The 23,860-nt window shown below is 37.8% G+C and overlaps 1 protein-coding gene across 1 annotated transcript in view; it reads right to left on the bottom strand.

Moving 5' to 3' along the window:
- Positions 1 to 554: 554 nt before the first annotated feature.
- ACVR2A (activin A receptor, type IIA) overlaps positions 555 to 23,860 on the bottom strand; it is a 66,403-nt gene continuing 43,097 nt past the window's right edge. The window contains exons 5-11 of the mRNA XM_009709312.1: positions 10,569 to 10,712; positions 9,124 to 9,267; positions 7,294 to 7,439; positions 6,157 to 6,271; positions 4,685 to 4,823; positions 2,135 to 2,265; positions 555 to 1,132 (exon numbers count right to left, since the gene is read on the bottom strand). Of these exons, the coding sequence (XP_009707614.1) occupies positions 938 to 1,132; positions 2,135 to 2,265; positions 4,685 to 4,823; positions 6,157 to 6,271; positions 7,294 to 7,439; positions 9,124 to 9,267; positions 10,569 to 10,712 (1,014 nt within the window). The 3' untranslated portion in view covers positions 555 to 937. The remainder of the gene's footprint in view (positions 1,133 to 2,134; positions 2,266 to 4,684; positions 4,824 to 6,156; positions 6,272 to 7,293; positions 7,440 to 9,123; positions 9,268 to 10,568; positions 10,713 to 23,860) is intronic.

A 23,860-nucleotide genomic window follows, 5' to 3' on the forward strand; every position in this document is an offset into this window, starting at 1 on the left:
CATGCTTAAGTTTTCAAATATTCCTCAGACACAGCAAACCTAAATAGTATTCAGTTAAATAAATGTATGAGATACTCTGGGAAACGGAGGTAAGAGAAAAGCTTTAAACTAAAAGAGGAAGGGAAATTTTGTTTCAATAAACAGCACTTTTTTTTTTTATACACAACAAGCTAGTACAAGAAAAGGCTAAAAACACTGCTTTAGGAATGGCCATTTACTGTTGGCATGAAGCATAGCTTACCCTTCTTAAATAACACAGTGAATTTGAAATACATCATTTACAAAACACGGATCGATTTATTATTCAAATTTTGTTAGTGTTGTCAATCTCATAATTTAGCAGAGGTGGAACTGAGGTATACCTTGTTGAGGGAGGTTAAGTAATACTTGGAAGCCTCTTTGCTATATCCCACTTGATTACTTTTGTTTATGTACACTGAACAGCAGCACACTAAACATTCACAAGCTGTGTCATATTCGCATTACAATAGTCATTTTTATAAACAACAGCAAATGCAATAAAAACAAGTTACCCTTTTTTTAAATCTGAAATGAAATGTTTTGATTTTAAAAAAAATAACAGTAGTTCATTTAAGGAATTAGTCTCTTCTGACAGGTATTAAGAAATCTGATGTCAGTTTTTAAAACGCTTGATTAGCCAAGTACAGGTCCATATTCTTCATTTAAGTTCCTTAACAGCACGTTGTCGTTTCTCAGTCGCGTCTCCTTCGGGTGTACGCAGGGAATGCAAAAAGTCTCACGGATCCGCGTTCGGGAGGAGGAAGGGGGAAGTAAAGGAAAACCACCTCTTTGCTGATGTTCCAGAGACACTTACCGTTCTTCTCACACAGAAAAGAGTAGTGACGTAAGCAGTCCCCTTAGCTTTAGCAGCTCCAGTGAAGAGTCCTGGCGGTCAGTGACGTGACCAGTGCAACTATCATAGGCTGGATTCTTTGGGAGGAAAGTCAACATTTGTCACCATCGTGACCACAGTCACAATGTCCTCTGTGGTTATAATGTTAGTTAGTTTTTGCATCTGAATAATCCGTTCTTCTACGCAACCCGCTGACAACCTGGCTTCCGCATCGTGATCCCAGCATTCCTCTATCGTTTCACAAAGCATCGCCATCCCCTGCGAGCAAACAAAGCCAAGTAAGAAAGAACGGCCTACAGAGTTAGCAGCCGGTTTCAGGAAGGTGGGGCAGCCTAGCAATTCTAGCAGCAGATCGCCTTTTAAGGTACACCTGCCGCATTTTAATCCTTTTGTCAAACGGGAAGCTCTGCCGTATCTGTTTTGAAACCCAGCACGTCCTATGGGGCCTTACGTCTTACTTATTTCACACTATTTAAACAACGTACTCAACAGCAAGCAAATCCTTTTCACCATACAATGTCATAGTCTGCTGGTAAAGTCACCACGGTATTGTGAAAGAGCTCACACTAAAAGAGGTTGAGTGCTTCAGTGATCGTATGAAACTCCTGTGAAAAGTCAAACAGTACAACAGTGGATTTATATCCGACAGCAGTTCACTTGTCTCCAAAGTTAACGCTGAGCTAATACAGCGATATGCTAATTACAAGGAGCAGATGGTAACATACACTCATTTGTCTTGCAGACAGTGTCACCTATTGTTCCTAACAAGCCATTTGTTGGAAAAAAAAAACAACACACCACAAAAACCCAAAACACACAAAAAGCAGTGCTAGGAATCAGCAGCGGTGTTACTGCAAGTCTCCAGCCATAAACCAGATCAGGAAAGCACACAATTCCTCCCTAACTGATCCCAGAAATTTCTCATATGACACTGCTTACCCGACGCTATTACACTCAGTTTGTAGCATTCCTGAAGTAAATCAAGGCTTCGTAAATATATTTTTAACGTGAGCGTTCAAAAGTAACTCTCAAGAATCTCTTCTTTCACCAAAAAAGTAAAAAAAAAAAAGCCCTCACTTTCAAATCACTCGAGAGAATATTTTAAGATCAAGAACATATTTGTTTACAGTCCATTAAATTCTTACTAGAATTATTAAATTCTTCCTAACAGACCGTATTATGAACACAACACAGGATTAACGAAATTGGAAGTTCAAATCGTGACAGAACTTCGAACAACTTGGTTGCATAACTACTTACAGAATGTTTTTGCCAACACTCTCTTAAAACAGGTCTCTTCTTTTTATGAACTACAACTTCCTGCATGTCTTCAAGGGAGGGATGCTGGCCAATTTCTTCTTCAAATGGCAACATGTACTCATCTACTGGGCCTACAGATAAAAAAAAAAAAGAAGTCAAACCACGAATTTGGCTTTAAAAAGAGGGAAAAAAATAAAATAAGACCGGTAGCTTAGAAATGTAATCCATAACCAGAATCTCAGGGAGCAGTTTACTTTCTGTTGCCATTAAAAGCTCACCCTCGGACAGGTTAGCAGCACGCAGCGACTCAGATGTTAATGAAGCAGCAGCGGCATTTCCAGGAGCTACAAAAGTCTTTGCTCTCCTGTGCTTGGCAGCCAAGCGCAGCTCCCGGCCCAGCTCCCTCGCAACCGAAAGCTTCCAAACACAAGGCCGGAGGGAAGCTCTCGGATCCACAGCTTCTCCCCCACCTCCTCCAACAAATCCTAGCTCTGGGAAGATAAATCATCCGTCTCCTTTCCCGTTTGCTGCCTCCCTTGGTGCCCGATAGCCGCTTGTGGATGTTTTCAATGCCACATACGCTGCAAAAGCCAAGCCTGCAACGGCAACCGCTGCATCCCTCCTCCGGTCCATGTAGCCCAGGACCAACGTACTGATGTGGAAGGCTAAGCGTAACGTTTGTCCTTAACAGAATCAGAGGGACAAGCTTTACATGCTGAACTACAGATTACATGGCTATAGATTATAGAATTATGTATTATTGTAATACATATTTTGTGCTCTCAGATCAAAAAGGAGGGGGAAGACAGAAGATGTGAACAGTGTGGTACAGATGAGGTTGCAGAGATTTAGGGAAATGGACCAGAAACCTTCTTTAAAAAAAAATAAAATATATACACACACACACATTTGCAGAGATAAAACCAGCAGCCACGACTGTAGAACTACATAAACCTGCGACTCCTTTCCTTCACTGATGTCTCCTTTCGTTCCTGGAATAATAACCACAGAGGCCAGAGAGACCTACACCACTCTTCTAGTAAGATTTAGGTACGTTATGTTTTACAGAACACCACGGCACGAAGAATCAATACAGGACATGGGGCTGCCTCCCAGGCTTGTGCAAGATTGTGTCGGTTCTGTTAGTAAACAGCTTAACATTTTTAAAAGGGTAAAATCTCCCTAGTGGCTTCTGCTTGGTGAGGAACGTCTGACGCAGACAAGCGCTGCTTGGAGCAGAAAAAGCCTTGTGTGGCCGTGTGCTGAGCTGCTGAGGTGTCCGCTGCACCTCGGCTTTTTATACGGGTATCTGTCAGCTGCACAGGAGAGCTTTATGACAAATGACATCACTAGCCCAAGTGAAACAGTCACATTCACGTTGTTGAATTTAGCTGCTTTAAAGACTGTATTGAAAATGCAACTTTTGAGCCTTCTCTTTTGGCTTGTTCTTGATTAATCCTGACTTATAGTGAACACCCAAGAGAGATCTCTACTTACAAAATTGAAGAATAGTATTCATGCTTGGAACAGGGTATCTGACATCTTTTCTTGAAAGTTTAAAAATTGGATCCAATGGTTTGCTTTGAGGAAAACAACTGTGAGGGGCCCAGAACTACCCAAGTATCAGCTGCAGGGTTTTTTTTAATACATTACTGTATTTTCAGTCTCTAAGCTGTCACCAATCAATTAGAAATTCCTCAGAAGTTCTGACATCCATGAGCTGAACTAATGTTACATTAGTGACAACAAGAGAAAGAGAGGGTTGGGGAGCACTGAACTTCCACAGCACCGTCTCCCTCTGGCACCTGTGGCTAAACCAGAAACAGACTTCTCTGTGTCTCCTTGCACCCGACGTGCTGCAGAGCCGTTCACCACGGCTCAGGAAGGGCCAAGTGGTACCTGCCTATGCTTATAAGCAGCTAGAAAATCATTAACTGCATCAAAGTTCTTTGTAACAGCATATATGTTGACCTACAAAAATTCTTCATGTCTTTTAGCCTTGTATTCCCTTACTACATTGGGAACGGCTCTCCAACATTAATAAGCATTTAGGGACATCTTCCACGGGCAGCCCTAAAAGGCAGGTCATTGTCCAGATGCTGAGGCGTACGGCAGGAGACAGCAATGTCTCAGCAGGTGCTGGTGGGATCTCTTTGTTGCCAAGGTTAATCTAATCGGAGCTTTTGTTTATCAAAAGCAGCCATACCTTTAAGAGAAATTGGCACTGAAACTGTCAGGCTGAACTCCGAAGAAATCAAACATACTAGGTTTAGGAGTTCCGCAGTAATTCTCTCTCTTCCTTATCATGACCAGGAGAAGAAATGCAACAGGTATCCATGTATCAGAAAACTTTTACCTGGGATGCCAAATACTGAAGAGACTAAATCATAAAGTGACTACATGATGTTGGCCTTGCATTCATTTCCCCACAAGACTACCACCCTTACTAAATTTTATGACATACATATAATCTACCTTCCAATTTTTTGCTTTAAATACACCTCTCACAAGTTACATTAAGCATTTCCATAGATCCAATACATTGCTTACCATCTGAGGCCGTACAGCGCGATGCCAATTCCCAGAGGACTAATCCCATGGCATACATATCTATTCTCAAAAACGCATCCCTTTGGAAGTTTATAGCACCTTCTAGTACCTCAGGAGCCATATACCTTCGTGTGCCAACCTTGAAAGACAGGAAAGCATAAACATTTGTACACTGAGAATCGACATGACCACAGTTACCACCCTAGCTGCTGCCAATTATAATACTACTGTGGACCAGGACTTTGATAAAAAGTAGATTGAAAATAGCCATGGTTATCCTTGCTTGGGACTAAATCCTGGAATTTTCTTGTATATCCTCTAGTAGGTAAGAGAAATTAGAAACAATCGTATAGACTGGGCCCAATAAAGGATACCTAGGAAGCAGGAAAATCTGAATATATTTTAAAATAACACACTTGCATAACAATTCAACATATTTGTCACCGCCATTCCTTATTTTATCTAGTTGATCTAGTTGAAGATGTCCCTGCTTATTGCAGGGGGCTGGACTAGATGACCTTTAAAGGTCCCTTCCAATCCAAACTACTCTATGATTTTTCTTCCAGATTACAGGAAGGCCGCTAATTCTTCCTTTTTCATGTCATAAGGATGTGAAACGTGCTTATGTTTCTCCCCGTGACAGGAGCAGTAATAACAATACCACAGGAAAACTAGCTACCAAAGTGCAATTTATACTGAGGAAGTTTTAAGAAATCACTTACACAAAACTGGCCATTAAAGGAAAACTTTGGGGATATCCATTCTTTTTGAGCATAGTCAATGACGAGATTACATCATCTGAATAAATCACAACTTACATGATGTATGAACAAGATCTACTCTGCTATTTAAACCTCTACGATAATAGCTATGTTTCTCTTAAGCAGTGTTACTGAGGTTTTATAACCTTATTGTAAGGATTTTATTTTCGTTATTCAACCATAAACCGCAAAGTTCTGCCTAAAATTAAATGTATTTAGTTTTCCAGAAACTGTAATGCTCTAAGCTCAAGCTTGTTATTTTAAAAGTACACGGTACTAAAACTGTTCCCTGTTGTATGACAAGTGCTTGATTAGTACTGTTGTCATTTCAGGAAAGTGACTGTTGCTAGGTCAGAAAGTAAGAAACTGGCTGCCAGTAGCATCTCTCAACTTCTGAACAGTATCTCAGAACAATGAATAAAATATGGCAAGACCACTCTTTCTTGTCCAAATCCTCTAGTAAGACTGAAAATAAGAGGGGAGAGGCCATGTAACGACATGCAGGGGGAAGGCTGTAATCTGTAATTATCTAAAGAGTTGTTTCATTTTTAGCCTGTGAGAGAAGAAAGTACAAATTGCCACATTCCTTAAAGGTCACCGAAAATAGGGTTGATGACATAGTATCCTGTGAATGAAGAATGCCTGAACTATCGATTTCCACTCGCATGCAGCTAACAGTCGTATCGTTTATGTAAATAAATCGGTATTTACCTGTCCATGTGTATCCCCTGCAGACTTTCCAGCCTCAAACTTTAAAGCTAGACCGAAATCGGCAATACAAGCTGTAAGATTATTTTTCAGCAGCACATTCTTGCTTTTGATGTCCCTTTCAAGTTAAGGAAAAAAGTTAGAATTTTAGAACATGAAATACTGTATAAAGTTCTAAGGAAACGGTAATATAATAAACCAAAGAATATTATAATATGAAAGGCAAGAAAATGATAAAGCAGCAGTCCATCTAAATGACAAAAGAACAATAATAAAAACCGAGAAGTATGCTTGCACACCTTTATTCTTATGGAAACATGAGACAGCAATTGGAACTATTGTTTTCTGCTTAGTTTTAAAAATACATATAGATTTATAAGCATATAGGAAAAGGAAATAGAATAAAAATGTATTACTGCATAATTTAATTACAGCTACGTTTTGTTTGTTTAAATAACAGGAAACAAAACACTTTGAAAAAGGAAACTTGACTGCTTCTAACAAGGAGATACAGGATCTCCTGCAGAAACAGAAGATACTGGACTCGATCCAGGGATTCCCATCTGTCCTGTGTGGACCTCTCCCCCTCCTCCATTTTACCATCAGTCAAGCGGTTTTGCTCATGAAATTCCAAATTCTACAAAACCTGTATTTCTCTTACTCTAAATGCCTATCTTTCATTTTGGTGACCACTATCATTTCAGTTCCCTACTTCTATTAACAGCTTTCTATACTTACTTCATTTAAAAAACCCCAGCAATTACCCTCAACAACAGGCACTACCACCACTTAACAGTAAATGTTTCTGTCTGAAGGCATTCAGGATTACTTACATACGTGTTTAAGATGTTTCAAATAGCTGTAACGCCAATTATTTCATATACTGCAGAGTGTACTTAAATAATTAACTGTCTAAAAAAAGAATTTATGACATTAACCACAATCGCCACCCCAAGTTCTATAAACCATCAGCTAGATTTTTGCTTAGGCTGCGCAGATTTTTCTTATGAGGCTCTCAATTCTGGAAGGAAGATATCACAGAGTAATTGTTTCAATACCTCCTATCTATCCACGTTTCATACCCTTTAGCTCAAAGTTAAATACTATCAATCACCTGAAAATATTTTACATATACTATACCTATGTGAGATGGCAGGTTTATGTCCATCTTTTAGCCCTGGTATATCCTCGTGAAGATAAGCCAAGCCTCTAGCCATAGTTTGAGCGATGTGACACAGCTCATTCCAAGAAACCACGTTAGCCTTGAGAAAGTCTGTTAACGAACCCTGCACAGCAAAAAAGCAAAACAATTACAAGATCAATTTCATTCTCGTCTACTCATAAAGAAAACTTCTAGATGGCCTCCATTATCACAGAACACGGTATGTCTGTCTGCCTTTCTCCGCTTTCTGATAGACCATATAATTATACACATACATAAGCAAACAACCGCTAGTTTAAACAACAAAAAATTAACCTTTTCATCACCTACCTTTGCATCCATGAATAAAATCAAGATGCACCTACACATCACCTCAACAAGCAAACAGCGCAATGACCTCCAGTTCACTCACCTGTCTTTATCAGAAACGGGAGCTAGACTTAGGATATTTAAATTCTTTATAAAGACAACCCTGCTTTTACAAGCTTGATTTATGATCCTCCAGGAACAGGAAATTACAGGTCAGATTCACCTTCAAGAATCCTGCCCATGCTTTAGGACCTTTAACTGACAGGCTTTCTTTCCTTATGGACCAACCACAGTGAACTCCAGCTTCATAACATGGTTTCAGAGCAAAATACACACTCTGAATAAATATAAAGAGATAACGTAAAGTAAAAAATATTCAACATAAAGATCTTTTCTTCAAACTCACTTCTATAGTCCCCTCTATACACACTTTTTCATGGATTTACATATTATCCAGTTTGTGAGATGTCACTGTGTCACATGTTGCTGTGTGAAAACCCAACACAAAAGGGAAAAATGAACAAAGAGCTGTCAAATTGTAGAGGCTACACTTCAAAAATAAAAGTAAAAAATTGGATTTTCCATCAATTAGAGTTGTCTCTGATGCCATCTTTCCAATAGTAACAAGATTTTTAAAACTCAGACAAAAAACAAACAAAAAATGGCAATAACCTTTCAGAAAGGCAAATTAGTTCGATATTATCTACTTGATCGTGAAGATCTGTCAAAAAATTTTAAATAGTTGGATAGTTTTAGTCTTCTAAATTATTAAAGCAGAGGCGTAAGTGGGACAAGAATGCCAGAATGAAGAATGTAACATTCAATACCAGAAACGTGATCTATGACGTAGCCTTAATGCATTAGTGTCTCCATAATACACAGATTCCTATTTTCTCAAATCTGCTACAGCTAACACCTTCCTAATGCCTCGTTGCCTGCGGCAGTGCTAAATTTAAGTTGGTTTGTTTGGTTTTTTCTCTTTGTACTTACATCTGTGTGACAATTACACACATTAAAAAAAAATAAAATCTAAGTGGGTAAGAGTGAATATATTCTTAATTACATAAATATATGTTTCTTATTGTGGTGATCACAATAGAATTGATATGTATTACTTCAACTCAAATCAACTAACAGAAATAAACCAAAAGTAAACCACTACAATCTCTGCAAGGTGGAGTTTGTTTAATTTAGGTACATTTAGATGGGGGATATTCAAAAATACACATTCTAAAAAGCAAAAAAGTAGAATGATTTTTTTTTTATTTTCTAAAACAACTCCTGTATGAAGTAAAGGCTGAGGACAACTTTCCCAGCTGGTTGAAAATTAATTTAAATAAATTCATATCCAATTACAAGAGACAAGCTAAGAGTAAGGAAATACTATTTAAAATCTTATTTCTTAACTGTCTCCAGTTCACATTTGTGACAAATTTCTAAGGCTGTTCTTCCTCTGCCATAATCATAAAAAAAGAAGCTACACTGAGAACTAAACATACCTTTTCATGAAATGCTGTAATTAACCAGAGATCGACATCAATGCTAGTGCCTCGTTTCTCTGCACCAATGAACTGCAAAATATTGTCATGCTTCATTCCAGGTAAACTGTAAATTTCATATTCGTTCTGCCATGACTGTTTGTCCTGTAAACAAAGGAACACAAGCCAAGTTAATATCATCATAATGAGAACAAGAGATACTTACCCTGACAGAAGTTTCCTCCTCCAATTTACTGTGCATTTGTAAGTGATCTGTCAAAATGACTAAAACAGTGTTTTGTTTTGTTTTGTTTTTTTTTGTTTTGTTTGTTTGTTTGTTGTTTGGTTGGGTTTTTTTCCAAGAGAGGATTTACTACCTAAAGGAAAGAAAGTATCATGTATTCTATTTACATTATGAGGCTGATTATTTTAAAATTACAAATGTTTAGACTAGTATCAATATTTGTGCTACAAACTACTGACCTAACATACATAAAATATGAAAAACTGTCTGTCTTCACAAATAGTGGAAAATTGTCTGAAAAACTTAAATTTGTTGGAAACAAGCATCAATTGTTAAAAACAACCTTAACTATTACAGATAGATTAGGATTGGAGTCTAGGTAATACAAATAAGACTAAAGCAGTTGTGATTAAGAGCATAGTTCAATTTTTACATTTTATTAATCTACAAGAACCCCATGAAGAACGAGAAATAGGTTTTCCTTAATTAAAAATAATGAACAAAGTCTCAGATTTAATTTATGTTGTGCTGATGGCTGAAACCAGCATAAATACATGCCATTTCTCCTAGAAGGATAAGAACCTGCAGACGTATTTACTCAGCAAGTCAACACTTGGTTAATCATCAGAAAACACCGGCAGGTTTCTTCACCTCAGGTAGCAGTGGGTGTTTTGAATTACTGTAAAATCCATCCTAATATCATTGTGTATGATCACTTTGCATTCTTTAACTAGACTGGATCTTAAAATTATGAGCACAGTCTGTTCTAAAACATGGCTTTCAGAGGGTACTCGCTGGGAAGTAAATATTATTTCACTTAATTGAGGCATATTTAATCGGAACAATCACCTTATAGGTTTGCATCTCAGGACACTCCTTCTAAGTACAATTTAATTTGAAAAACATTAACGAATTCGACTCAACTGATCAAGAGATGTGTGAGCCCTGCTTAAAACTATTCATGCCAAATACGTATTTTTATGACTGGAAATGTACATAAATTCCACATAGTTTACATTACAATAATATATGTTTACCGCATTAAAATACTAGCATTAATTCAATAAAACTCTACCCGCACGTTTTTCAGCTCAAGACATTTCTATCTAGATTTACAGTATATATTGAAAACTCTTTAAAATAAAAGCCTCTTACTGTGACTAGAAAAGCTGGTTTAACATTACAATATTACAAGCAACACAGGACACTAAGAAACGCTTACCTGAATAGGGAATATTTTGACCGCAACATACTCATTTAGTAGTTGAGCTTTCCATACACAACCAAATCTTCCCCTAGCTTTGATCTCTAGTAACTGCAATGGCTTCAAACCCATCAACGGTGAAGGTGGTGGTGGTCCGGGATCCTGAAATCAGGTTAAAACCATTAATTATTTTTGCTATTATATGTGCTATCTATGACAACAACACTACAAATAAAGGCTTGTAAACTGGAAGAGACTTGTATCATGTACCCAACCTCCCTTGCAACAAATTCCCCCAAACAAACCAGAAACAAAACAGCAACCCTTCTCCATAGGAAAGAAAAATGAGATTGTCAAACATGCTCGGAATTAAAGTGCAAGCGACAGCATAACAACAGTTACAGTATAAATCTGTCTAACCAGGTGTAAAAACATGGCAGAAATTAAGGAATAATCAAGCTTTACTTGTTACTTTTTTTTTTATTTGAAGAGATAGAATTAAAATAAGCATCTTTGATACATTTAAGGGGGCTTGTTTGTTTGTTTGACATACATGTGACCTCTTTAATCCTTTACTTCAGTGGCCTGGTGACTTGACTCTCCGCAGCCACAAAGCCCACTTCCCTGCGACCAACGCGGCATCCCCTCGGCCGGGAGGCAGAAGACGTCTACAATAGCAATTTGGCTGGGGACAGCGCTGCAGAGCTGAAGCGAATCCCTTCGCTGTCTGCAGTTATACCATGTACTGGGTCAGTTCTCAGAAGCCACTGAGCTGATACAGACACAGCTCTATTTCAAAAACTCCACTGCTTACTGGGGACGTAAGGTTACGAACCAGTATGCAGGCAGGCCACGCCACTACAAGGTCTTCCAGTTCGTAACTAACATTTTTTCATTCAGAAACTATTGAACCAGACGTTTGGCACGGGAGACCAAATATCAGCATCTCCAGAGTCAGTCCTGCGAGCCACATGAATGGCGGTGTGAGGAACGACAGCACCGATGCTTCAACCTATGGATCCACTTCTATCACTCCCAACTTGTGCTAATGTAGATAGCCAATGTTACCGAAATACAAGTACTTGGTTGTACCCCAGAAACGGACCTGGAATTAAATTTAAGCTATTATCTTGTCATATCTTAGAGTATTTGTACTTTACTGAGGGGCTAGCCCAACAGTTGCTTTTCAGGTATGACAGCACAAGCTGGGAAGTACAACTGCAAGTGAGACGGAGCCTCCAAACAGCTATCCCTACAACCACCAATCTTAGTACGGATTTGAACAATTTCCCTTTCTGGGAAAGAAAATGTGACAGTTCATTGAGTATCTTGTATTTTATATTTTATACATCTCTTACATCTTTTGTATCATACACATCATCCGAATATAACAAGTAGATTTTCAACTTTATTGCCAAAGATGTGCTTCCTTCTGGGCTGTCCTATTCTCTCCGAGCTACCACGTTAGATTAGCTTGTACCTATGTAAGCTTCCTCCCTACCACAAACAAAAGCATCGGAGCCATTCACATAAGCCTCTGCATCAAAGACTATTACCCTACGCACAGAAGCAGAGAAACACAATCTCTTCTTTTTTCTGCAGGAAAACAAGTCAAGCTCTGGTGTGTAGTGGTCACTAAGCAGAATTACCAATACCGTCAGCTCCACCTTTCCACACTCCCCAAATTAATTCAAACCACGATTTGTTCCTCAGTCCGAATTACTACAGAGAATTGCAAATGCCAGTGGTGATAGCATGGGGCAGACCGCTAGATCACAGATGGGAAGAGAGCAAACGGCTGCTTTTAGTGGCAGTGTGGGTCTATGGAGACCACAAAATCGTATCACAAGTCTCAGTATTACAATGTGAAAGAAACAAATATACAAACGAAAGTTAGGTATCGCTTTTAAATAATATCCACACTGCAGAATACAAAACAACCCCTCAAGTCTACTGCTCCAAAAAGCCTCCAAAACATACACCTGGCTTCTCTGTTTGGTTTTTTTTTTTGCAAACAGTCACAGCTGTAATGCTGTTTTAAAGAGAAAGAACAAAAAACACTGTAGTTGTTTTACGAAACAAATGAGGGTACTCAATAGTTAAGTATTTGAGCGCTTCAGTTAGCAACATAAAAATCCTGTGCATGTTAAAGATGCGTTTTCTGAACAACTGGAGTTTTAAGTATACTTTGCTATTGTGAGAATGGAGACAAGTGCTTCTGTACCCAACACAAGTTTCAAGTAGTTTAAGCGCAGGAATAAATAACCATTGTCTTGTTTCTTATTAAGCAAGAAATATATCCTTTAAAAAGAACAATTTTCATGGAGATAGATTTACAGCAATTTAAAGAAACTATAACCTAATTCTAGGAATTAGTAACTGTAAAGGAAAATATAATGTTTGAAATTCAAATTAGACACATCCCAGTACTATCCTCCAAAAAGTATGAAAACCTTTCGCAAATGTGACAGTGATAGATGCTTAAAGTTGTTACATCAAAATTGCTGGGTTTAAACTGGACAAACAACAATCCAGACAATGAAGTTTAAGTTTTCCCTCCGGTGCTGCCTTTCATTCAATGCCAATGCCCTTTAGGAATATTTCAGGCACCAGGGAAATCACTGTCCTCATTTGTAAGAGTTACAAGTGAAACTAGAAACAAGATGCCCAAATTTACTCACAAAAATCCACTTAAACTTGTAAAAAAACCCTGTGATTTTTAAGAATCCTGAGCACTGTCAAATTTACTCACAAAAATCCACTTAAACCTGTAAAAAACCCCTGTGATTTTTAAGAATCCTGAGCACTGTGTAGCATCTGGGGATTCACCATCAGTTAATGGGACAATTTTTTTAAAGTTCCAAACCTAGTGACTTGCCTAAATTGAGAGAGCAATTTGTGGGAAGTAACCCCAAATCTCACTTTGCTTTAGTGGCTAGAAGGAATTTCCGTACCATTCCATACCCTCCACCCCCAAAAAAACCCCTGCTGGCATTTTGAAGCACACCAGGCAAATTTTTATCTTCACCATCAAGCAAATGACCACTTAATACTTCTCAAAGGTTTGATGAAAAAAATTACAATATCTGCCACATGAGAGAAGGCAGTAACTCCTCAGTAAAAAGTGGCCAGCAAAACCCGGTGCTTCTAACTTTCACATTAGACCACGATACTTTTCATATACCTGAATTTCCTAGAAAACGCTGGCATTTCAAAATATTTTCCCACTACCTTATAAAGCAACCTCCTGTGGTTCCCTGCACATTTCCCTTTCGTGATGAAACATTTCTATGAAGTCAAAACTTCCGGCGTTGTTATGAAGCAGCAACACACACCCACACACACAAATCAAAACAAAGCCTGATTGAAAATGGAAAGTATAATTGCCTTCTGTTAACATAACTAAAAAGAATCGTTTTCCAGGTTTTTTTCTGATTTTTTTTTCCTAAACAACTTAGAGTAAATGCCTGGTGATTTTAACTAAAACTACACGTAACTATTTTTATACAGAAACATTCCTTGACAATATTTTCAACTTGCTCTACTTCTAAGCAAAAATGTTTAACGTGCTACAGGCATAATTATTTTTGTATGCTTTTAAAAATCATCTCTGTGGCACCAAGGATGATGATATAATGCGAGCAAAGATATAATGTGGAGATATTAGTCCAACAGCTTGCCACAGCTGTCAAAAAAAAAATAAAGACCCAATTTCCCGTTCCTGAGCTTTCCCCATCCCTTCCCTTGGACTGACTGGTTCTGGTACTTGTTTGACCACACAGCAAATAAAGGCAATATGCTATATTGCCAGAAAGCTTTTATTTAGTTATTTATTTTAAAAATCAGGTTAATTTTTGGATAGTTTAGCAAATTTAAATCGGTTTGCAACAAGGTCTAGGTTAACACAAAAAGCACTGCAAGGCAGAGGGAAGCAGGGCTCTCTCTTTTGGGAGGAGCGAGCCGCTGACCCACGTAACTTCATCCCAAATACTCCACCTTCTCAAAGACAGGCTCTGTCCTAACCCCGGGGCATCTCACAAGGGCAGCAGGAACACTCCTCCTGCACAGTCATCTACTGCCAGATAAAAAACCAGAAGCAGCTATGTCAGCAAAGAGTACCTGAACTGGGTCATACGATGGATACTACTCAGACAACTAGATTTTACTCCTCCTATAGCTCAAAGCCATTGATCATTAAAACCTGTAAGTTCGGGTTGTACAGTGACCTCGAAATCACAGACATCTAGTCATGTTGTACACCGTAAGGTTTTCAAATCTCAAACAGGGCTTTTTGGTTCTCATTTTTATAGCTGGGAGTTGCAGTCAGCTGTAAGGTAGTGCATACTAGTCATACTGGAAAAAGAACAGAGGGGAAAAAATATTCATTGCAGAATGGTAACTTCCACAAATAGGTTTCCCTAAGCGTCTTGAAGAATAGTTCTCAAGATCAGAGAGAAGCTTAACAAACATGAAACTACAAATCCATTAAAAATATGGCCAACTGAACAGATTGTTTAGAGACCTGCCCCAACACAGTCTGTCACCACTTGAGTTTATCTCCAGTCATGGCTCATATGGCAACGCAATCAGGTGATTCATTATGTACAAAGGGAAAAAAAAGACCAATTATCCAAACAGGGTTGTACATAGATGCATTTCTCTTTCCTGACTCCAAAATATAAACAAGTTCTCAAACATCCAGAGCACATGCAAGTTTTCTTTGTTAAATGGTGCAGTATTTTGCCTTGGTTACATTTCTTCTACAGCTTATACTGCGAATATGTTCTCATTGCAAGAGTCTGACGACCACCTCGGTTGTTTCCTCCCTTTCTAGTTTGGGACTGGTTCATTTTCAACCAGATGATCTGTAAAGTTATCCAAATACAGTAAAAGAAGTCAGAATTCTTAAATTTTGTAATTATTCTAAAATTGACTCCATGATTTATATCAAGCTACATTTCTTTTAAACGGTGACAATTTTTCTCCTTTTCACCCCACAAAATCTGCTATTTTATTGTACATCACAAACATATTCCCCAAAGTACTATAAACAAAGTAGCTACTTGTAGGCAGGATACTTCAGCTTCTTCCCTAACTGAAATTATGGCATTTGAAGCAAAACAGTAATACAAATAGAAGAAACTCTGATAACTCTTTACAGATGCAAGATATTCAGGAAAACAAATAGCACCATTCTATTTTCTTCTAAATTACATTTACAAGAGAGCTGAGCTATTAATTAGAGACCTATAGAGACAACAGAAATTGAACATTCATATTACAACTCAAATCTTGACTTTTTCAACATTCAATTTAAAAGCCTAGCAATAATGACCAACTTTCTGAACTAACGGTTTTCAGTTACTTGTAGTTTCACATGAAGTATCAGTAGTTTAACACAAGTAAAAATAAATTCTGGCCAGTGAGAAAGTCGAAGTAAAGACTTAGTAATGAAAGCATATTTTTCTTCAGGTCATCTATTTCTCAAAGCTCCCGATTCACACAAAAACTCATCACATCACGCAGAATCACAACATGAAGACTACACACCTCAAACAGTTATAGGCAGTTCACAAAGTGGGAAAGGACAACAGATACCCAGAAGAGAGGACGGGAGTAGGCAGGACATGCCCGTTACTTCCAGGACAACCCACTAAAGTGAGACTCATGGCTGGACTGCTCCCAGAGCCCGAGCCCGAGGTTACCAGCAAACGCTGCACCAGCACAGCCCTTGCCGCTGCTCATTCAATGTGGCATCGGAGTGGAAGTGACACAAACGAGCTAGTCTGTAGGTGAGGAACCACAAACTGACTATGCCCACGGTATTTCGTTATCAATTCCTGCAGACATTTAAACTCCATAGCCTGAGACGTTATAGTAAAATTTAAGCAAGCTACCAACAGCAGACTAAAGCTGTATTTTTAAGCTACGCATGCTTACACATTTCTTGTCCAAAATACTGAAAAAAACAAAGTAACTCATACCAAAACAACTTCTTACATGTCCACAGAAAGTTCCATAACCATGAACAAACATCAATGCATCTTACCTCAATCATTATATGAAAGGCGTGCTTGTAGAGGGGAAAAAACACAGGCAAAAGAAATTACTGTTTATACCAAGAACGGGATGAAAAAATAGCTTAAGAGACAAAATAAATTGTTTGTGAATTAACAACAAAAATATTCACAGGGATAGCAATACTTTTTGTACTAATAACAGATCATTTCAAATAAAGTAGTCCATCATTGATAAGTTAGCAAAGAAAATTGGGCAAAAATAAAGATTATTATACAGACTGTTAGCTGAATCGATCTTATAATTAAAACCAGAGTTGTCTATCCTAGGTGTATAAACAATCATGTGACTACAAAACCGTATATAAACACATGCAAAAAATTAAACACCCACCCAAAGACAAGTTACGGAAAGTTCGTCCTTGTAACACTCACAACTGTACAGCAGAGGGCAGCGTTGTATTTTTTAAAAGTCCCTGTAATTAGTAGCTCGCTGTGGAAAACGGAAACTTTCTCATGCCTAAGTTCTAACTACACCTTCTAAACAAACAGGGCATCGTAGATTAGGTCTCTGTTACTAAATTTAATCAATACATCTGGCATGCTAGAGGTGTAAACTAGAACAAGTGAACTTGAACAACACTATCTCCAGCACATATAAAGGGAGATTACAATCTTAAAGATTCTTTCAAACAAGTCACAAGAGTTTACAGGCTGTGGAATGAAATCCATTAGAAAAACCTAAATCCCAGAGCATTGTTACCGAAACTTAACACACATTGTCATGACACACGCTTGTTTGTGCTACTTTCACCTCTTTTTTATTGAACAATCTCACTGTCACTCCAGCAGAAAAGCGCTGAGACACCTTTGTTCCTCCTCCTGTACTTTGCCTCAGCCATTTTCTTTGTCCCTTATAATTTGATCAGATAGATGTTGCAAGAGCACGACATCGAAATACTTGCTGCCACGTAACAGCAATCATCCTTTTCTTCACCCTTTGTTTTTACATTCTTCGGATGCTATAGAGCGCGTAGGGCCAAGAAGAGGTTTTTCTCTGCGCTTGAGAACTGTCTAGCACACACTTAGCATTATCTAAATAATTAATAATAGAAGGGCTGAAGTATTTCTTGAAGGCTAGATTAGTTAGGAGTCAGATTTATAAATACTGTAATAGAGCTTGCTGTCACGGACAGAGCACTAAAGAACACTGGAGCCCAAGAGGATCACTCCTCCTTGCCACCAGTCAGCACACCACCGGAGGGAACAACACCCACACCGACTCCGAAGCGGATTCTTGTAGGACCTGTACCGCCTGCAAATATTTTGGGGTACTTCATAAGGGGGGGAAAAAAAAAAAAAAAACCAGAAACAAAACAAATCCACACTAAACAAAAAACCCAAACCTTTAAACTGGTTTTCAGAGTAGCTGATCATCTTCACCTTCAAATCTCTGAGCTGGTCGTTCCAGTAGAATGACAGCTATTCCACGTGCACTTAGAAAAACTACAAGTAAGATTCTGCAGCACAAAGTCTACGAATGACAAGCATAGCTACTGAAAGCCGTTCTTCCTCCAAGCCCCCCATATTCCTTTGCCAGAAACAGCAGCCAAGCAAAATAAAAGTATTACTCAATCTGTGAATCTGATAGGGAATGGCTACTGAACTGAGTAACAGAAATAACCCTGTGTACTCCTATTTCTACTAACTGAAGTAGTCAAAGAACAAACAATAACTGTTAAAAAATTAAAAAGCATTGCTTGTATGAAATAGTTATTCAACAAATGCCTTTCTCCTGTGGCTGTAAAAAAAAAAAGTATTAGTCATTTTTTCAGGCCTATTTGCTATTACAGTTCTCCAGCTCCTGAGAATTATGTAAATTCCTCAGAAATGAGGAAAACGATACCTGAATCCAATTTTTTTGCTCTTACTACAATGAGAAACCGCAAAGATGAAACTCTTGAGAAATAAGAGTCCTCTTCCATGCCTCTCATGGGCATCAGCTTCCTCCAAACACTAGTAAATTAGACATGCATGAAAATCTTCAGAGAGGGATTTACACACATCACAGACCTGATTTTAAAATCATTGTCCTTCTTTTCACACTACAGACCACCGCCTCAGACTCTGCAAGTATCACCAGTTTAAGCAGTATCAGGCTATTACAAAAATGCAAATATATGCTCTCTTACATCAGGAATTAATACAACTCTTACAAAGAAAAACTGGGAGCAATTACTGGCCCCCCCCCAAATAGGGAGCATCTATACAAATGTATGTAAACACTCTAACTTCCTATTTATACTGTCCAAAAACTACTTCTAAACATTTTATCAGAGATTAGGGAAATGATTGCAATATTTGTAACCAATTAGACCAAAACACACAAGCAGTGTGGTCTTTTCCAAAATTTGTGCTATCCACAACCATATTCTGAACTTCACAAAAGTCTTTATAAACGTGGTATTCAAAATAAATGCAAATTATTGTGTTACAAATTTATTGCACTGATTCCTTAATTTGTTCCTAACTAGTATCCTAAATATGACATCTGCATATTCACCTACAGTCCTCAATCTCTTTGGAGAATGTGAGGTAAAAATGAATTACTTTTTTATACCTTGTGAAATGTGTAATTCTCATCCACTTAGTGATATAAAAGATGAATTGAAAGATGTCAATCTAAAACATTCAGGACAGTGTATCTGAGGATACGCAAACTGGACTTTATTATGGTAAATTATTAAAAAGCTCCCAAAATTGGAATACCTGATTGCAGACTTCACTGAGATCAGTATTCCAGCCTTCCTATGACTGTTCCAAAGCACTAAGACTATAATCTAAATGTGGTCTTGATAATGAAGATTATTTTGAATATTACTGTTTACAGAATGAACCACAGAGAAAAATCCTTCAAGGTAAATTAAATATAGTGCTGTAAAAGCCTTCAGTGTCTTGTCAGTTGTTAAATGCGTATATGCCAAGTCAACATTTATCAGAATGAGACACAAAGTACTGCCTACATCCAGCCTTACCAGATGGATACGCATCTTCTTGCACCGGCCTCTCAGACCTACTCTGTAGAGACCTAATCCCAAAACGAAACCAACTTTTTAGTAAGCCAGGAATAAGGTATAGTGTTGTAAGCATACACTCTAGAAGACAATGCTCTGCTTGAACCAGTGCAAAAGCACAAAGTAACTTGAAGTTCACCATAGAAATACATTTGAAACTGGTTTTTAATTTTAATTGTACTTTAATGATAAAGTTCCCTTTCAGCTGTCATTCAGAAGAAGATACCATAAGTCTGGATTTGTATTTTCTTACCTCTCGAAGATTTTTAAAAAATATGGCTGACTTATGGCTTATTTAAATGGAGACAGATCATTCTGAAAGCAGATTTAGAATTCAGGAAAGTACTATTAAAAAAATCTTTTAAAAGCTACCAAGATTTAGAACCAAAGTTCTGGACATCTGGCTGTAAACTAAGCACTGAAAAAGTATGCATCATTATGTACTTGGTTTTCAATTATTTGTCATACAAATTCTTCCCTCTGCTAAAGATTTTAAGGAACTACTTGTATTGTAATAGCCCATGAACTCAAAAAAAGAAGACACAATTACAAGCTATTTACCTACTACAAATTAAGGACTCCTTGTCTATAAGACCTTTCCTACAGCATTCTCACAGTATTCCTGTATTTGTAGTTTGGTTTTGGGTGGGTTTGTGGTTTTGTTGGGGGTTTTTTTGCCCCCCTTTAAACAACCATATCATAGTTGTGCCTCACAGTACTACAACCAAAGGATGGCACCAGATCTTTCTCCTGTGTCATTCCAGCTATTGACTGGAATAAATTATAGCAGAAATTCTTACTAGTCCTCAAGGTATGAAATGCAGTATTACAGAATGTGAAATGTGAAATCATGCACACATCTAGCAGTCCAAATCTTGAGATCATTCAGCTATTCCTTTTTAATACCTGCATTGCCACTCATTTTATGTTAATCATTCATTAACCACTGATATGTACCTAACCTTAACTCCCTCCTAGCTAATCACAAGCTCCAACTCAGTCTTTACACGTTTTTGGTTTGTTTGGGTTTGCTTGTTTGTTTTGGTTTTTTTTCCAAATTCTTCCTCTTCCTGAGCTCCAGCTTTTCTTTGTTGATCAATCTCTTTTCCCATTTCATATAAGCACCTGGCTTCTCATCCATATATTTTTCAAGTAGCTATTAATCTTCCTAGGTTTGGAATAAGTCTTTGTGAAAACACCTCTCCCTTTCTTATTCTTCATTTTTCAAGTGTTATAATGTTTCTATTAAAATACCTATAACAAGAAGAAGAAGAAAAAAAAAAAATCAAGGCTGGAAGACAAAAATGGAAAAAACCTGAACACTTGATTTAATTTCTTCATTCTTCTTCAGCAGCCAAATGTAACTTTTCTAGTGTGGCAAAGGGATAAAGATTACCCTAGAAATTTTAAGTGCACCAGGTAGATTATTCAATGTGCTAAAAGTTAATTTAGAGAAAAAAAAAAAAGAACTAAAATATTTCCCAATGCCAACCATAAAAATTTTCCCATTACTAATTACTTCTATGTTTTTTTTTAAAAACAAACCATTCGAGTTATAGACACACACTCAAACTCCTTGGCACAGGTCTGGTGCCCCAGACCAGATGCCTGAGGACAAAAACTGCAGCAAAGAGCAGTGCTCGTTTTGTTGTATGTTCTTTTCCTATTAGTTTCCAACACAGAATTTGTTTTGCCGCTGCTACACACGCAGTCAGACCTGTAGTCAGTAGTTCAGAATATGTCTTGCATCTGCCACCGCTACAGATTTTTCTCCTTCATCATTATTCACCTCACATTATGTGATATTGTTTTCAATTCTAATTTCACACAGTTGAGACTGAAATATGAAAACCATGACATAGGTACAAAGATCTATTCATACTCTATCGTCTTCAGGAAAAGATACACTGAAGGAAGACTATCATGGTATGGTAGTGAAGGGAGCCATACCAAAATTGCCATCAACTACAGTCAGAGTTATTTTTTTTATGCTCAAAAAACCCCTTTTGAGACCAGAGAGATAACATCAACATCTCTTTATATTTGATACATATGCTTCAATTATTCCTAATTCTTGGTTCACATAGCACATGACTTTGAGGACAAGAGATGTTCTCCATATATATAGGACCAGTGTGGTTCATCCATATGGGGTAAAAAAAACCAAACCCAAAACCGAACCACATAAAAGATTATTGTGTTCAATATAGGGAATACTGGGTGAAAAGCTTAAAGAAGCGATATATAGGAGGTTAAAAGCAGAAGATGTAGTCGTATTTTTCAACTATGTCATTCTCTCTGAGGAGAGAAAGAAATGGTAATTCCTAGCTACTAAGCTTGCTTTTACGGACATTCCAATAGACAGGATCTGTCCGTTCTGAGTTTTTAAATTTCTGGTAACAGCAAACAGGCCTAGATCAGCGCTTTCTTGTGCTTAGTGATTAAAAACACAAAGCATCTTTGACCCAAGTAATTGCAAACGTTTCAGAAGAAAGCACAAAAATAGGTTATGAAGACATTATGTGAATCTGTAAAGCTTTTTTCCCCAACCCTCTCAACATATGACTCTTATTTTAAAAACAACACAAAACAAAAAAAGCAACTCTGTGATCCAGTAAGATATTCATAACTTGGGCACTCAACAAAAAGTACAAGAGGTTAATCTCTCTTTGCACAGTATGGATGTAAAACGTTAGGAGCCACAGCTCTGTGAACTGATAAAAAACAAAAGTGTTACTTGTGTCAGTTATGCTATAAAATAGGTTACGGTCCTATCTATCAGATGACAGAGTGGTAACACCACAGTTCTAATTAGCATTGACTGACAACTCTGGCCCAAGCTCAAGAGATGTAAAAAAATAAATGAGCAGAACACACCAACTCCTTGCCATCCACATTCGTATTTCTACTAGGAATATTAGCAGGATGCGGTGGGGAAAACTAAACTACACCTAATTTGAGAGTGAAAGCCTCTGTCCGCAGAGACGGTAGTGTTTCATTGTCAGCGTACCTGGTGGTCATGAGTGAAAATTAACCAGGTGACAGTAACTCTCTATACGAAGATCCACAGATTCAAATATTTAACATAATAATCCATTTTTTGGTAAATGTGATCAGGCATATGAATATATGTTTGCTGCACAATTAAATCACTTATAAGAAAATTAAACTGTTCTTTCAAACCATTTTACATATCCACACCTGTATTTAGCAAACTTACAGTTGCTAATAACTCATTTAAGAATTTAAAGAGTGACAGATTTTATAAAATTTGACAGCTTTAACTAGATCGCACCCCACACAACAAAGCGAGGCACACAGTTAATCGGACAAACAAGAGACAAAGAAGTAGGTAAGCCAAGACTAATGGGAGCGGCAGGAGCAAGGCCAGGTCCCCGCACCGGCGGCGACACCTGGGAGCAGGCGGCTCTGCCGTGGCCGGCCCGGACACTGGCCGGCCAGGAGGCCCTCGGCCGGCACCCACCAGTCACCTACTCTAGTAACCCCCTCGACCTTGCCACCCAAATACTGAAAGCAAGCAAGAATGAAATGTGTAAGGAGCAAATAAAAATATCTACTGCTTTCCAATCTTAAAGCAAACATATAAACTAATTCTACTACATGAAATTTTAAAATAATTATCTCTACATTCAAAGGGAACGTAAAGTTAAGGTACAGAGCTGAGCTCAGTTTGTGTAGGAACGGCCTGCCTAATAGGTGCACGTACCGTGAAATGGTTTTACTTCCCGAAGAAAATTGTTTGCATTTTCTCAGATGTTTGTTCTTTATATTTCACCAAAGGTTCAAAAATTTCTTCTAGCATACTACTTTTTTTAAATATTCCAAATAATTTCTTTGCCTTTTGCTCTCTGATTATCTTTTAATTTACTTATCCCTTCTTCTCCTAATTCTTCAAAAATTTCTCTTTTTTTTTTTTTAATCTTTTGCTTATTCCTCATCCATCTTTTACTTTTTACTGAAAGGAAGATTAGTACCAGGGCGTACTGCACCTAAGTACTACTCCCATCGCCTTCTGGGAATAAACCAAGCAAAATGAGATAAAGGTTATCTGTATCTCATACAAAGAAATCCCTGTTTTCTAGTGAGTATCTGTTATACATCTGATCTATCCATTCTACCATTTGCTGAAGAAAGATTTAGAAAAGAATCCATTTGCCTACAAACTCTACTCATGCCCTAATTATTAAATATAATATTA

The sequence above is a fragment of the Cariama cristata genome, unplaced genomic scaffold (genome assembly GCF_000690535.1).
Source record: "Cariama cristata isolate BGI_N322 unplaced genomic scaffold, ASM69053v1 scaffold3891, whole genome shotgun sequence".
Classification (NCBI taxonomy): domain Eukaryota; kingdom Metazoa; phylum Chordata; class Aves; order Cariamiformes; family Cariamidae; genus Cariama; species Cariama cristata.